This window comes from Oncorhynchus keta, chromosome 11 (assembly GCF_023373465.1).
Source record: "Oncorhynchus keta strain PuntledgeMale-10-30-2019 chromosome 11, Oket_V2, whole genome shotgun sequence".
NCBI classification, from domain to species: Eukaryota; Metazoa; Chordata; class Actinopteri; order Salmoniformes; family Salmonidae; genus Oncorhynchus; species Oncorhynchus keta.
The window spans coordinates 15,111,474-15,127,327 of NC_068431.1; the positions used below are offsets into that span (position 1 = coordinate 15,111,474).

A 15,854-nucleotide genomic window follows, 5' to 3' on the forward strand; every position below is an offset into this window, starting at 1 on the left:
ACAGAGGGGTTGGTATACACCAGAGGGGTTGGTATAACCCAGAGGGGTTGGTAACACCAGAGGGGTTGGTATACACCAGAGGGATTGGTATACACCAGAGGGGTTGGTATACACCAGAGGGGTTGGTATACACCAGAGGGGTTGGTATACACTAGGGGGTTAGTTGGTATACACCAGAGGGGTTGGTATACACCAGAGGGGTTGGTATACACTAGGGGGGTTAGTTGGTATACACTAGGGGGGTTAGTTGGTATACACCAGAGGGGTTGGTATACACCAGAGGGGTTGGTATACACCAGTATATACTAGGGGTTAGTTGGTATACACCAGAGGGGCTGGTATACACCAGAGGGGGTTAGTTGGTATACACCAGAGGGGTTGGAATACACCAGAGGGGTTGGTATACACCAGCGGGGTTGGTATACACCAGAGGGGCTGGTATACACCAAGGGGGGTTAGTTGGTATACACCAGAGGGGTTGGTATACACCAGAGGGGTTAGTTGGTATACACCAGAGGGGTTGGAATACACCAGAGGGGTTGGTATGCACCAGAGGGGGTTAGTTGGTATACACCAGAGGGGTTAGTTGGTATACAACAGAGGAGTTGGTATACACCAGAGGGGTTGGTATACACCAGAGGGGTAATTGGTATACACCAAGAGGGTTGGTATACACTAGAGGGGTTGGTATACACCAGAGGGTTGGTATAACCCAGAGGGTTGGTAACACCAGAGGGGGTTAGTTGGTATACACCAGAGGGGTTAGTAGAACCCAGAGGGGTTGGTATACACCAGAGGGGTTAGTTGGTATGCACTACGGGGTTAGTTGGTATACACCAGAGGGGTTGGTATACACCAGGGGGTTAGTTATATGCACTAGGGGTTAGTTGGTATACACCAGAGGGCTGCTATACACCAGAGGGGATTAGTTGGTATACACCAGAGGGGTTGGTATACACCAGAGGGGGTCAGTTGGTATACACTAGGGAGGTTAGTTGGTATACACCAGAGGGGCTGGTATACACCAGAGGGGGTTAGTTGGTATACACCAGAGGGGTTGGAATACACCAGCGGGGTTGGTATACACCAGAGGTGTTGGTATACACCAAGAGGGGTTAGTTGGTATACACCAGAGGGGTTGGTATACACCAGAGCGGTTAGTTGGTATACACCAAGAGGGGTTAGTTGGTATACACCAGAGGGGTTGGTATACACCAGAGGGGGTTAGTTGGTATACACCATAGGGGTTGGTGTACACCAGAGGGGTTGGTGTTCACCAGAGGGGTTAGTTGGTATACACCAGAGGGTTGGAATACACCAGAGGGTTGGTATACACCCAGGGGTTAGTTGGTATACACTAGGGGTTAGTTGGTATACACCAGAGTTGTTAGTTGGTATACACCAGAGGGTTGGTATACACCACAGTATACACCACAGGGGTTGGTATACACCACAGGGGTTAGTTGGTATACACTAGGGGTTAGTTGGTATACACTAGGGGTTAGTTGGTATACACCAGAGGGGTTGGTATACACCAGAGGGGTTGGTATACACCAGAGAGGTTGGTATACACCAGAGGGGTTAGTTGGTATACACTAGGGGTTAGTTGGTATACACCAGAGGGAGTTCGTTGGTATACACTAGGGGTTAGTTGGTATACACCAGAGGGTTGGAATACACCAGAGGTGTTGGTATACACCAGCGGGGTTGGTATACACCAGAGGGTTGGTATACACCAAGGGGGTTAGTTGGTATACACCAGAGGGGTTGGTATACACCAGAGGGGTTGGTATACACCAGAGGGGGTTAGTTGGTATATACTAGGGGGGTTAGTTGGTATACACCAGAGGGGCTGGTATACACCAGAGGGGGTTAGTTGGTATACACCAGAGGGGTTGGAATACACCAGAGGGGTTGGTATACACCAGCGGGGTTGGTATACACCAGAGGGGCTGGTATACACCAAGGGGGGTTAGTTGGTATACACCAGAGGGGTTGGTATACACCAGAGGGGTTAGTTGGTATACACCAGAGGGGTTGGAATACACCAGAGGGGTTGGTATGCACCAGAGGGGGTTAGTTGGTATACACCAGAGGGGGTTAGTTGGTATACAACAGAGGAGTTGGTATACACCAGAGGGGTTGGTATACACCAGAGGGGGGTAATTGGTATACACCAAGAGGGGTTGGTATACACTAGAGGGGTTGGTATACACCAGAGGGGTTGGTATAACCCAGAGGGGTTGGTAACACCAGAGGGGGTTAGTTGGTATACACCAGAGGGGTTAGTAGAACCCAGAGGGGTTGGTATACACCAGAGGGGGTTAGTTGGTATGCACTACGGGGGTTAGTTGGTATACACCAGAGGGGTTGGTATACACCAGAGGGGGTTAGTTGGTATGCACTAGGGGGGTTAGTTGGTATACACCAGAGGAGCTGCTATACACCAGAGGGGATTAGTTGGTATACACCAGAGGGGTTGGTATACACCAGAGGGGGTCAGTTGGTATACACTAGGGAGGTTAGTTGGTATACACCAGAGGGGCTGGTATACACCAGAGGGGGTTAGTTGGTATACACCAGAGGGGTTGGAATACACCAGCGGGGTTGGTATACACCAGAGGTGTTGGTATACACCAAGAGGGGTTAGTTGGTATACACCAGAGGGGTTGGTATACACCAGAGCGGTTAGTTGGTATACACCAAGAGGGGTTAGTTGGTATACACCAGAGGGGTTGGTATACACCAGAGGGGGTTAGTTGGTATACACCATAGGGGTTGGTGTACACCAGAGGGGTTGGTGTACACCAGAGGGGGTTAGTTGGTATACACCAGAGGGGTTGGAATACACCAGAGGGGTTGGTATACACCACAGGGGGTTAGTTGGTATACACTAGGGGGGTTAGTTGGTATACACCAGAGTTGTTAGTTGGTATACACCAGAGGGGTTGGTATACACCACAGGGGTTGGTATACACCACAGGGGTTGGTATACACCACAGGGGGTTAGTTGGTATACACTAGGGGGGTTAGTTGGTATACACTAGGGGGGTTAGTTGGTATACACCAGAGGGGTTGGTATACACCAGAGGGGTTGGTATACACCAGAGAGGTTGGTATACACCAGAGGGGGTTAGTTGGTATACACTAGGGGGGTTAGTTGGTATACACCAGAGGGAGTTCGTTGGTATACACTAGGGGGGTTAGTTGGTATACACCAGAGGGGTTGGAATACACCAGAGGTGTTGGTATACACCAGCGGGGTTGGTATACACCAGAGGGGTTGGTATACACCAAGGGGGCTTAGTTGGTATACACCAGAGGGGTTAGTTGGTATACACCAGAGGGGTTAGTTGGTATACACCAGAGGGGTTAGTTGGTATACACCAGAGGGGTTGGTATACACCAAGGGGTTTAGTTGGTATACACCAGAGGCCAGGATCAAACAGCAGCAATGGGTTATAGGAACAGCACTGGAGCCCAAAACACACAAAGCACTCACTGCCCATGGTCTGTCTGGTGCTGCTGCCCTGAATCTGTCAGAACTACAGAGAATAGAGAGAACAAGGTGGGGGGAGAGAAATGGAAAGAGTGAGAGAGTGAGAGAGAGAGAGAGAGAGAGAGAGAGAGAGAGAGAGAGAGAGAGAGAGACAAAAAAGAGAGTTGTCACACTTTTGTTCTGACTCCTCTATTTTAAACGTAACCTTTATTTAACTAGGCGAGTCGGTTAAGAACAAATTCTTATTTACAATGATGGCCTACTGGGGAACAGTGGGTTAACTGCCTTGTTCATGGGCAGAACGACAGATTTTTACCTTGTCAGCTCAGGGATTCGATCCCAAAGCTCTAGCCACATCTATCGCAGGGACAAAACCATACACATATATATATTATTATATTATTATATATTACGATACCTGCCGCTCCATTATCTGTAAGGAACAGTGTCTTGTGTTCAGGATCACCCTGACCAGTCCAGCTCTGGTCTAAACATATTTGCATTCACAGCATCATGCTGGGCATCTGTGCATTTGTGTGTAAGGGGGGGGGACACTCATCACCCATCACCCATCACCCATCAACCAAAACATTTCTTAGCTGAATAAAACACACACACACACGCTAATAAAGTCAGATGTTCAGTCACTGTGTATGGCAAAAGCTTCAGGTCACACACACACACACACACACACACACACGCACGCACGCACGCACACACACACACACACACACACACACACACACACACACACACACACACACACACACACACACACACACACACACACACACACACACACACACACACACACACACACACACACACACACACACACAGACAGCAAGGTGAGCCGATGACTTTGGCAGCAGGCACTGGGGCTGCTATTCCCTCTGCAACCTGCTGGAGCCACACCGTTTCACCCCCAACCAAATCATTACCACACAGCCATCAGCGTCTACATTATGAATGCAGCCAGAATGAACTCTGGGTTCGAACACACAGAATGCCCTATTAATAAATGCCTGAATCACTCAGGCTCCCACCCAGCAAAATAGGCCAAGGTACAGACAGTTTTAGTAGCTTTATACCTGTATGCTACTTTAAGGAGGCTGCCTATAAACCTTGTTTCAAATCAATTGTAACTGAGAATATCGTATATAACTGTTTTTCACCCCTGGTTTCTGTTCTACAGGACATTGTCACCTGACAGACTTCAACATCGCTGCCATCGTCAAAGACGATCTAAGAGCCACATCTATCGCAGGGACAAAACCATACATGGGTAAATAACTACACTAACTTATACCACTGAGCTAATGGAATGATGACACAGCTCAATGCTACAGTACTGCATCTTCCTCGTTCCAGAGGAACTATATCTACCTCCCTTCCAATGAGGATGCTCATGTTCCTTAGATGTTCTTCTTCTCAGACAGGATCAATATTGTTCCTTCTGCTCTGGGGGTTTCGATGCAAAGTAATAGAATTACAGACGGATTAGAATGTGGAGTTCATTGACCCTGGGTCCTCGGCGACCGGTGAGTCTCGTCCAACATGATTAAGAGGCGTGACTGATGGACCAGTTAAGTGGGACTGACGCAGAGAAAGCAGGAGGGAACAGATGAGATATAGGCTGGAGGGATAGAGGAGGAGAGGATGTTTAAAAATGATTCTTGACCATTTGGGTCCAGATGATCTATAATTCAATATTTCATATTCCAAGTTTTCAGATAGTGAAAAGTTGTCTGAAGGACCTGAGTCCTATTTACAGGGTGGGCTTCGAAGTGCTCAGTTCTATGGCAGTTTTATGTAAGCTGTTAGTAGCAGTTTTATGTAAGCTGTTAGTAGCAGTTTTATGTAAGCTGTTAGTAGCTGTTAGTAGCTGTTAGTAGCTGTTAGTAGCAGTTTTATGTAAGCTGTTAGTAGCTGTTAGTAGCAGTTAGTAGCTGTTAGTAGCTGTTAGTAGCTGTTAGTAGCTGTTAGTAGCTGTTAGTAGCAGTTTTGAGGGGTTCCATTTGAAAGTTTGTTTTATCAGTACTACCACTAATTCAGTCTCCAGGCTTGTTGTGTAATAATAACAGCTGTTTGGCCTCTCTCTCTCTCTCTCTCTCTCTCTCCCTCCGTCTCTCCCCTCCTCCCTCCCCAGCGCCGGAGCTGTTTCAGCCACACGAGGGGACACATCCTGGCTACTCCTTCTCTGTGGACTGGTGGTCTCTGGGTGTCACTGCCTACGAGCTACTGCGAGGACAGGTACAGAAACACAGTTCAGCACATCCCGGCCTGTGAATAACGCATCCTAAAACCTACAAAACATGATTTTCCTGTTCCTAGAATAGCCCTTTAAGTAAGATAAGAAGGGACTGTAACAACACCTTTCTCTCTGAGCCCTTGAGGTGACCCCTTAATATAACCATGGAAATAAAATACCCGTCTAGCCCAGCTTCACTGTTCAGATGGGGGTGTGATTACCGTAGCCTGGTCCTAGGTCCATTTGTGTTGTTTTGCCAACAGATCAGGGACCAGGCTATGGTTACCCTGGTGCATTTATTTAGTTAAGAGAGGAAAAGACAGGTAGGGGAGGGACTACCACTAAGCCCTTGCTGGGTACTTGACAAGATCAGGCTGTATAGCAGCCCTCTGAGCCCTCTCTCCTCAGGCCCTGCTGGACTTTGAGCCCCGTCTCCCCAGCTCTCCTCAGGCCCTGTTGGACTTTGAGCCCCGTCTCCCCAGCTCTCCTCAGGCCCTGCTGGACTTTGAGCCCCGTCTCCCCAGATCTCCTCAGGCCCTGCTGGACTTTGAGCCCCGTCTCCCCAGCTCTCCTCAGGCCCTGTTGGACTTTGAGCCCCGTCTCCCCAGCTCTCCTCAGGCCCTGCTGGACTTTGAGCCCCGTCTCCCCAGCTCTCCTCAGGCCCTGCTGGACTTTGAGCCCCGTCTCCCCAACTCTCCTCAGGCCCTGTTGGACTTTAAGCCCCGTCTCCCCAGCTCTCCTCAGGCCCTGTTGTGCTTGACTATCAGTGGCAGCGAGACCTGGTGTCCCTAAAGCACCACACATCAATCACCGTCACAGCCCCACCCATGATCTATCCAAAACACAGGAAAATGGTCTCTCCCCTGAGAGAGAGAGAGAGAGAGAGAACAGAGCATAAGGCTGATCTGTTCTGGTCTACTACTAGACCTGGAAACCCACATTTAGACTTTTCTCTTCAGGCAGTTTGATGGACTTCCGCATGTATATCTGTATATATGAGGACCCGGTGACCTCGACAACCTCTGTGGGATAATAATGCTACGTCTTGGTCCTCTAGAGGCCGTACATCATGCGTTCCAGCATGCCGGCCAATGAGATCCTCCAGATGTTCCACAAGGTCAACCCCAGCTACCCCATGGCCTGGTCTCTGGAGATCAAGGCTCTGCTCAGAAAGGTACAGAAAGATCTACAGACTTACTATAGGTGCCTGGTGACCTTAAATTTAACCCCTACATTCCCTGAATGAATCATACATTGTTATTATACTGTATCTTATTGAAAATTGGCGACCTCTGGACCAAGACCTTGTTTACTTGAACTAGAGTTATATTTGACCCCTATATTCCTTGAATGACTAATATTGTTATTACATACTATGCTGATTGATTTGTGGGTCATAGATGCCATCTCCTTTGGTTATAATAGTAAACATACAAGGCTACTGTAAATGATCAGATTCTATGTTGGTCATTCTTCACTGCAGTCATACTGTTGCATAGCTCAGTGCTCACATAGCCTACCACCACACCCCTCATCTACATTCCTGTGGTGCATGTGGTGTGTGTCAGATGTGCTTGCTTTAAAGCTCAGAAATGTTCCTCTCCCCAACTCTTGTCCTCTCCTCTTCCTCCTGTTTCTTCTTCCTGTCCTCTCCTCTTTCTCCTGCTCCTCATCCTCCTGTAATCTCCTCGGCCTCCTGCTACTCCTCTTCTCCTCCTCCTGCACCTCCTCTTACTCTTCTCTAGTTGCTGTGTATTGACGTGCACCAGCGAGTGTTCTGCCTGGCTGAGCTACAGGAACTGGACCTGCTGTCTGACGTCAACTGGGACTCTGTGCTCAACAAACAGCTTCCCCCCGGCTTCATCCCCAACGTGAGTCAGACCACAACAACGCTCCCACAACGCTCCCACAACGCTCCCACAGCCCAGACATACAAGCACGTCCAGACGGCCCCCTGCTGGTCTGAGAAGGCTGTTACTGGTTATTAGAGCTCAAGTCTCCCACACGCACACACACACACACACACACACACACACACACACACACACACACACACACTGCCTCAGCACCTCCTCAGGTGTTAGGGAGCAAGTGTTTGACAGGCAGGTAAAATTATGCATGCAAGGTAGTGGCGTCATAAGATGCCATGCAGGAGGTCAAGCTGTTCCGTTGGCATGGTAACATTTGGTGTCAGGGAGCGGAGCATCTTCTGCTTCAAACATTGATTCAAGAAGACTTACTTTGAAGTCAGTCTCTATCAGGTTCAGACTGATAATAACACTAGCGTCAGTCATCGGTTAAAGATGCATTATAAAGGTGTTGTTTCATTTCAGCCAATAGTTTTGAAAGTAGCGCTCAAGAGCCAAAACGGGTCCCCGAAAAATTGTCCACAATTGTGTATAACGTCATCCATTTCGTATGATATGTTACGTCCTGCATGATCTCGGTTAACCCTGAAGTAAAATTTTGCGTAAGTTGGTCAGCTGCGTAATTAACTTCTGAGCCTATACATGTTAGAAATTGAGAGTTCCAGCATTTTGCCAAGTCTCCACCCTTGCAAAAGGAAAGTCTTAGCCCCCCCTTGTGGGCACATGTGCGAAGCACTCGAAGCAAAGCAGTTTAAGTACCGCCTTCGCCCAATCCTGATACATCCATATAAGCTGTCAGGCAAACCCAAAGACCAGAACTACTGCAGCTCGTTATCTCACACATCCCATTCAGTCCTGGGAGATTCTTTGGCCTACACACAGTAACTTCAATTTGTACAATATGTTACAATATGTTTTTAAGTGCATAAAATCCTGTTCAATCTCTTTAACAATACATCTGTTAGGACACGTTAGTAGCTGGAAATGGAAGGATCTGATTCCCTATAATGGTGTCTGATTATAGAGTGAATTCCCTGTAATGGTGTCTGATTATAGAGTGAATTCCCTGTAATGGTGTCTGATTATAGAGTGAATTCCCTGTAATGGTGTCTGATTATAGAGTGAATTCCCTGTAATGGTGTCTGATTATAGAGTGAATTCCCTGTAATGATGTCTGATTATAGAGTGAATTCCCTGTAATGGTGTCTGATTATAGAGTGAATTCTCTGTAATGATGTCTGATTATAGAGTGAATTCTCTGTAATGATGTCTGATTATAGAGTGAATTCCCTGTAATGATGTCTGATTATAGAGTGAATTCTCTGTAATGATGTCTGATTATAGAGTGAATTCCCTGTAATGATGTCTGATTATAGAGTGAATTCCCTGTAATGGTGTCTGATTATAGAGTGAATTCCCTGTAATGGTGTCTGATTATAGAGTGAATTCCCTGTAAAGGTGTCTGATTATAGAGTGAATTCCCTGTAATGATGTCTGATTATAGAGTGAATTCCCTGTAATGGTGTCTGATTATAGAGTGAATTCCCTGTAATGGTGTCTGATTATAGAGTGAATTCCCTGTAATGGTGTCTGATTATAGAGTGAATTCCCTGTAATGGTGTCTGATTATAGAGTGAATTCCCTGTAATGGTGTCTGATTATAGAGTGAATTCTCTGTAATGATGTCTGATTATAGAGTGAATTCCCTGTAATGATGTCTGATTATAGAGTGAATTCCCTGTAATGGTGTCTGATTATAGAGTGAATTCCCTGTAATGGTGTCTGATTATAGAGTGAATTCCCTGTAAAGGTGTCTGATTATAGAGTGAATTCCCTGTAATGATGTCTGATTATAGAGTGAATTCCCTGTAATGGTGTCTGATTATAGAGTGAATTCCCTGTAATGGTGTCTGATTATAGAGTGAATTCCCTGTAATGGTGTCTGATTATAGAGTGAATTCCCTGTAATGGTGTCTGATTATAGAGTGAATTCCCTGTAATGGTGTCTGATTATAGAGTGAATTCCCTGTAATGATGTCTGATTATAGAGTGAATTCCCTGTAAAGGTGTCTGATTATAGAGTGAATTCCCTGTAATGGTGTCTGATTATAGAGTGAATTCCCTGTAATGGTGTCTGATTATAGAGTGAATTCCCTGTAATGATGTCTGGCACTGGTGAACACTAACACAGAGACAGGAACAATCACCCACGAAATACACAGTGAAACCCAGGCTACCTAAATACGGTTCCCCATCAGAGACAACAAGAATCACCTTACTCTGATTGAGAACCGCCTCAGGCATCCAAGCCTAAACTAGACACACCCCTAATCAACCACAATCCCAATGCCTACAAAAACACCAATACGACAACACAATAAACCCATGTCACACCTTGGCCTGAACAAATATATAACGAAAACACAAAATACAATGACCAAGGCAAGCACAGTAATGATGTCTGATTATAGAGTGAATTCCCTGTAAAGGTGTCTGATTATAGCGTGAATTCCCTGTAATGGTGTCTGATTATAGAGTGAATTCCCTGTAAAGGTGTCTGATTATAGAGTGAATTCCCTGTAATGGTGTCTGATTATAGAGTGAATTCCCTGTAAAGGTGTCTGATTATAGAGTGAATTCCCTGTAAAGGTGTCTGATTATAGAGTGAATTCCCTGTAATGATGTCTGATTATAGAGTGAATTCCCTGTAATGGTGTCTGATTATAGAGTGAATTCCCTGTAATGGTGTCTGATTATAGAGTGAATTCCCTGTAATGGTGTCTGATTATAGAGTGAATTCCCTGTGGTCACTACATCGGGCCAGTCAGGAGAGATGGGGAGGGTCGATGGACTGAATGGACAGCCTCTCTCTCCAGAATAAAAGCTTCATCCTCTGTTCCTCTTCCAGAGGCGGAGGCTCAACTGCGACCCCACCTTTGAGTTGGAGGAGATGATTCTGGAGTCTAAACCGCTGCACAAGAAGAAGAAGAGACTTGCCAGGAAGACCAGAGAGCAGGGTTCTGACGGGTCCCCCCAGGTAAAGCCTCCCCTAACAACAAACACATGCCTCTCAATGGTTCCATCCATTCCACAGGTCACCATCTGTGTGTCCATTTGGCTCGGCGGCAGGTGATAAGTAGCCTTTTAGTTTGACCAGAGTGGCGTAATGAAAGAAGCACATTTGTCATCCGAGTAAATGACCAACGTGGACGTTCCGTGCATGAGGGAGAAGAAGAATGCAATCACTCTCTTTCTCTATTTTCTTTTTTCTCTTGTTCACTCTCTCACATAAATCAGACATGTCCTCTGGGTGTTTACACAAAGGTTAATTTGATCCCCCAGTAAAAGAGGCCTGATGGTGGGGGTGAAACACACACACACACACACACACACACACATGGTTAATAAAAAGAGCTGGAAAGGTTGGCATCAGTGATTTCATTAAAGGTGGGCATTCATCAAGCGTTCTCCTCCGTTTATGGGCAGCAATGCTGCTCTTTACTGGACAGGCCTGGCCGCTGCTAATGATGCCCCTGGTTCTGGTTCACTACAACACTACTGTGTGGATGCTCTATCAGACGTGATAGACAGTCCAACAACCAGTCAGCATGATCTTCTACTCCTGTCCTGTCCCTTCTTCTCCTCTTCTCTCTCTCCTCTCTCCTTTTTTTTCTCTCCTCCCTCCTTTCTCTCCTCCCTCTTCTTGTCTCTTTCTCCCTCCTTTTATTTCTTATTCTTATCCATATTTTTTTAACTGCATTGTTGGTTAGGGGCTTGTAAGTCAGCATTTCACTGTAAGGTTTTACACCTGTTCTATTCGACGCATGTGACTAATACAATTGGATTTGATTTGATTTCTCTTTCCTCCCTACTTTCTCTCTCTTCCCTCCTCTTATCTCTCTCCTCTTTCTTTCTTCCTTCCTTTCTCTCTCCTCTCTCCTCCCTCCTTTCTCTCCTCCCTATTTTCTCTCTCCTCCCACCTCCTTTCTCCCTCCTCTCTCTTCCCTCCTTTCTCTCTCTCCCTCCTCCTTTCTCTCTCCTCCCTCCTCCTTTCTCTCTCTCCTTCCTCCTTTCTCCCTCCTCTCTCTTCCCTCCCTACTCTCTCTTCCCTCCTTTCTCTCTCTCCCTCCTCCTTTCTCTCTCCTCCCTCCTCCTTTCTCTCTCTCCTTCCTCCTTTCTCTCTCCTCCCTCCTCCTTTCTCTCTCTCCCTCCTCCTTTCTCCCTCCTCTCTTTTCCCTCCCCCTCTCTCTTCCCTCCTTTCTCTCTCTCCCTCCTCCTTTCTCTCTCTCCCTCCTTTTTCTCTCTCCCTCCAACTTTCTCTCTCCTCCCTCCTCCTTTTATCTCTCCTCTCTACTCTCCCTTATTTATACAGTACCCGAGGACTGTCTCTGTTGCCATCCCAGTGTGAGTGAGTGAGTTACAACAGCCTTTAATGGGCTTTTAAAAGATGTTTACCCAAGAAGAGGTGCCCATGAATTCACATGAGTGGAGGGACTGTTTTGGCTAAACAGGAGCTACTTAACGCATCACATGTCTAGAGTCGATGTGCAATAATAAGCCAGACCTGGCCCCAAATTGAGTCATGTTTTATGAAAGCTGACAACTGTTATGGTGAAGCCCAAGTGGATCTCAGCATGGTTAATCTTGCAGTGCTTCAGAAAGACACAATGAAGACTGTTCTTCACTGGGTGCATGGCTTAAAGAGTGTGTTGGACAAATCTGGAAAAATAGAAGCATGACCCTTACGGAAAAACCACATGAATTTCACGTGATCACGTGTTTCACATTTGATCTTGTGGTCACGTGATTTTATGTCACATTAATGTGATAATATTTTACTGTACAAGGCATAATTAATTGTATATGAATTTAATTTGAACAACCATGATTCCCTGCAGGTTTTGTCTTGTTCCCGGTTTGTTAAAGGGACGTCCCCAAGAAAGATTTTTAAACGTTGTGCCATGGTCCCCTGGAGGTTTTTGTCTAGTTGCGGTGAAAATATAGTAAATCTAAAACATGTTACTGTATTTTTACAGCTAAATAAAGGTGTTAATGTTAAGGAACAGTATGCTGCTGTATGGTGATACATTTTCAAATCAAATCAAATCCTATTTTATTTGTCACATACACATGGTTGGTAGATGTTAATGCGAGTGTAGCGAAATGCTTGTGCTTCTAGTTTCCGACAATGCAGTAATAACCAACGAGTAATCTAACCTAAAAATTCCACAACTACTACCTTATACACACAAGTGTAAAGGGATGAAGAATATGTACATAAAGATATATGAATGAGTGATGGTACAGAACGGCATAGGCAAGATGCAGTAGATGGTATAGAGTACAGTATATACATATACATATGAGATGAGTAATGTAGGGTATGTAAACATTATATTAAGTGGCATTGTTTAAAGTGGCTAGTGATACATTTTTACATCAATTCCCATCAATTTCCATTATTAAAGTGGCTGGAGTTGAGTCAGTGTGTTGGCAGCAGCCACTCAATGTTAGTGGTGGCTGTTTAACATTTTTATGGCCTTGAGATAGAAGCTTTCTCTCGGGTCCCTGCTTTGATGCACCTGTACTGACCTCGCATTCTGGATGATAGCGGGGTGAACAGGCAGTGGCTCGGGTGGTTGTTGTTCTTGATGATCTTTATGGCCTTCCTGTGACATCGGGTGGTGTAGGTGTCCTGGAGGGCAGGTAGTTTGCCCCCGGTGATGCGTTGTGCAGACCTCTACCCTCTGGAGAGCCTTACGGTTGTGGGCGGAGCAGTTGCAGTTGATTTCTTGGGACTCAACATCACTTGGGCCATGTAAGATGGTGCCGGAGAAGAAGGCAGACGTTTTACGTGCCCCCACCAATTGTGTTTTTTTATTTGTTTATTTGCGTTGTTTGTAACTTATTTTTTTACTTATTTTGTACATAATTTTGCCGCTACCGTCTCTTAGGACCAAAAATAACTTCTAGACATCAGGACTGTGATTACTCACCACGGACTAGCAGCATCCACGCTGAACTAAACATGAGTAGAGCTGCCGCTTTCAAGGTGCGGAACTCTAACCCGGAAGCTTCTAAGAAATCCCGCTATGCAAATAGCACTGAAACATGCATGAGAGCACCAGCTTTACCAGAAGACTGTGTGATCACGCTCTCCGCAGCCGATGTGAGTAAGACCTTTAAACAGGTCAAGATTCACATGGCCGCAGGGCTAGACGGATTACCAGGAAGTGTACTGTGAGCATGCGCTGACCATCTGGCAAGTGTCTTCACTGACATTTTCAACCTCTCCCTGTCTGAGCCTGTAATACCAACATGTTTTAAGCAGACCACCACAGTGCCTATGACCAAGAACACTAAGGTAACCTGCCTAAATGACGGCCGACCCGTAGCACTCACGTCTGTAGCCATGAAGTGCTTTGAAAGGCTGGTCATGACACACATCAACACCATCCTCCCAGAAACCCTAGACCCACTCCAATTTGCATACCGCCCCTACAGATCCACAGATGATGCAATCTCTATTGCACTCCACACTACCCTTTCCCACCTGGACAAAAGGAACACCTACATGAGAATGCTATTCATTGACTACAGCTCAGCGTTCAACACCATAGCGCCCACACAGCTCATCAACAAGCTAAGGACCCTGGGACTAAACACCTCCCTCTGCAACTGGATCCTGCAATTCCTGATGGGCCGCCCCCAGTTGGTAAGAGTAGGTAACAACACATCCGCCACGCTTATCCTCAACACAGAGGGCCCTCAGGGGTGCTTGGTCAGTCCCCTCCTGTACTCCCTGTTCACTCATGACTGCACGGCCAGGCATAACTCCAACACCATCATTAAATTTGCCGATGACACAACAGTGGTAGGCCTGATCATCGACAACGACGAGCAAGCCTATAGGGAGGAGGTAAGTGATCTGGCTGTGTGGTGCCAGGACAACAACCTCTCCCTCAACATGATCAAGACACAGGAGATAAATTGTAGACTACAGGAAAAAAAGGGCCGAGCATGCCCCCATTCTCATCGATGGGGTTGCAGTGGAGAAGGTTAAGAGCTTCAAGTTCCTTGGTGTCCACATCACCAACAAACTAACATGGTCCAAGCACACCAAGACAGTCGTGAAGAGGGCACGACAAAACCTATTCCCCCTCAGGAGACTGAATAGATTTGGCATGGGTCTTCACATCCTCAAAAGGTTCTGCAGCTGCACCATTGAGAGCATCCTGACTGGTTGCATCACTGCCTAGTATGGCAACTGCTCGGCCTCCAACTGCAAAGTGCTATAGAGGGTAATGCAAATGGCCCAGTACATGACTGGGGCCAAGCTTCCTGCCATCCAGGACCTCTATACCAGGCGTTGTCAGAGGAAGACCCTAATAATTGTCAAAGACTCCAGCCACCCTAGTCATAGACTGTTCTCTGTGTAGGTGTCCTGGAGGGCAGGTAGTTTGCCCCCGGTGATGCATTGTGCAGACCTCACTACCCTCTGGAGAGCGTTACGGTTGTGGGCGGAGCTACAGGCGGTGATACAGCCCGACAGGATGCTCTCAATTGTGCATCTGTAAAAGTTTGTGAGTGCTTTTGGTGACAATTTCTTCAGCCTCCTGAGGTTGAAGAGGCGCTGCTGCGCCTTCTTCACCACGCTGTCTGTGTGGGTGGACCAATTCAGTTTGTCCGTGATGTGTACGCCGAGGAACTTAAAAAACGTTCTACCCTTTCCACTACTGTCCTGTCGATGTGGATAGGGGGGTGCTCCCTCTGTTGTTTCCTGAAGTCCACGATCATCTCCTTTGTTTAGTTGACGTAGAGTGTGAGGTTATTTTCCTGACACCACACTCCGAGGGCCCTTAAAACAGCCACCACTAACATTGAGTGGCTGCTGCCAACATACTGACTCAACTCCAGCCACTTTAATATTGGAAAAATGTATCACTAGCCACTTTAAACAATGCCACTTAATATAATGTTTACATACCCTACATTACTTATCTCATATGTATATACTGTACTTTATACCATCTACTACATCTTGCCTATGCCATTCTGTACCATCACTCATTCATATATCTTTATGTACATATTCTTTATCCCTTAACACTTGTGTGTATAAGGTAGCTGTTGTGGAATTGTAAGGTTAGATTATGCGTTGGTTATGACTGCATTGTCGGAACTAGAAGCACAAGAATTTCGCTACACTCGCATTAACATCTGCTAAACATGTGTG

The 15,854-nt window shown here is 46.4% G+C and overlaps 1 protein-coding gene across 1 annotated transcript in view; it reads left to right on the forward strand.

Moving 5' to 3' along the window:
• LOC118390642 (serine/threonine-protein kinase 32A-like) overlaps positions 1-15,854 on the forward strand; it is a 124,794-nt gene that overhangs the window by 90,883 nt on the left and 18,057 nt on the right. The window contains exons 7-11 of the mRNA XM_052529491.1: positions 4,695-4,784; positions 5,649-5,752; positions 6,808-6,924; positions 7,496-7,621; positions 10,527-10,655. Of these exons, the coding sequence (XP_052385451.1) occupies positions 4,695-4,784; positions 5,649-5,752; positions 6,808-6,924; positions 7,496-7,621; positions 10,527-10,655 (566 nt within the window). The remainder of the gene's footprint in view (positions 1-4,694; positions 4,785-5,648; positions 5,753-6,807; positions 6,925-7,495; positions 7,622-10,526; positions 10,656-15,854) is intronic.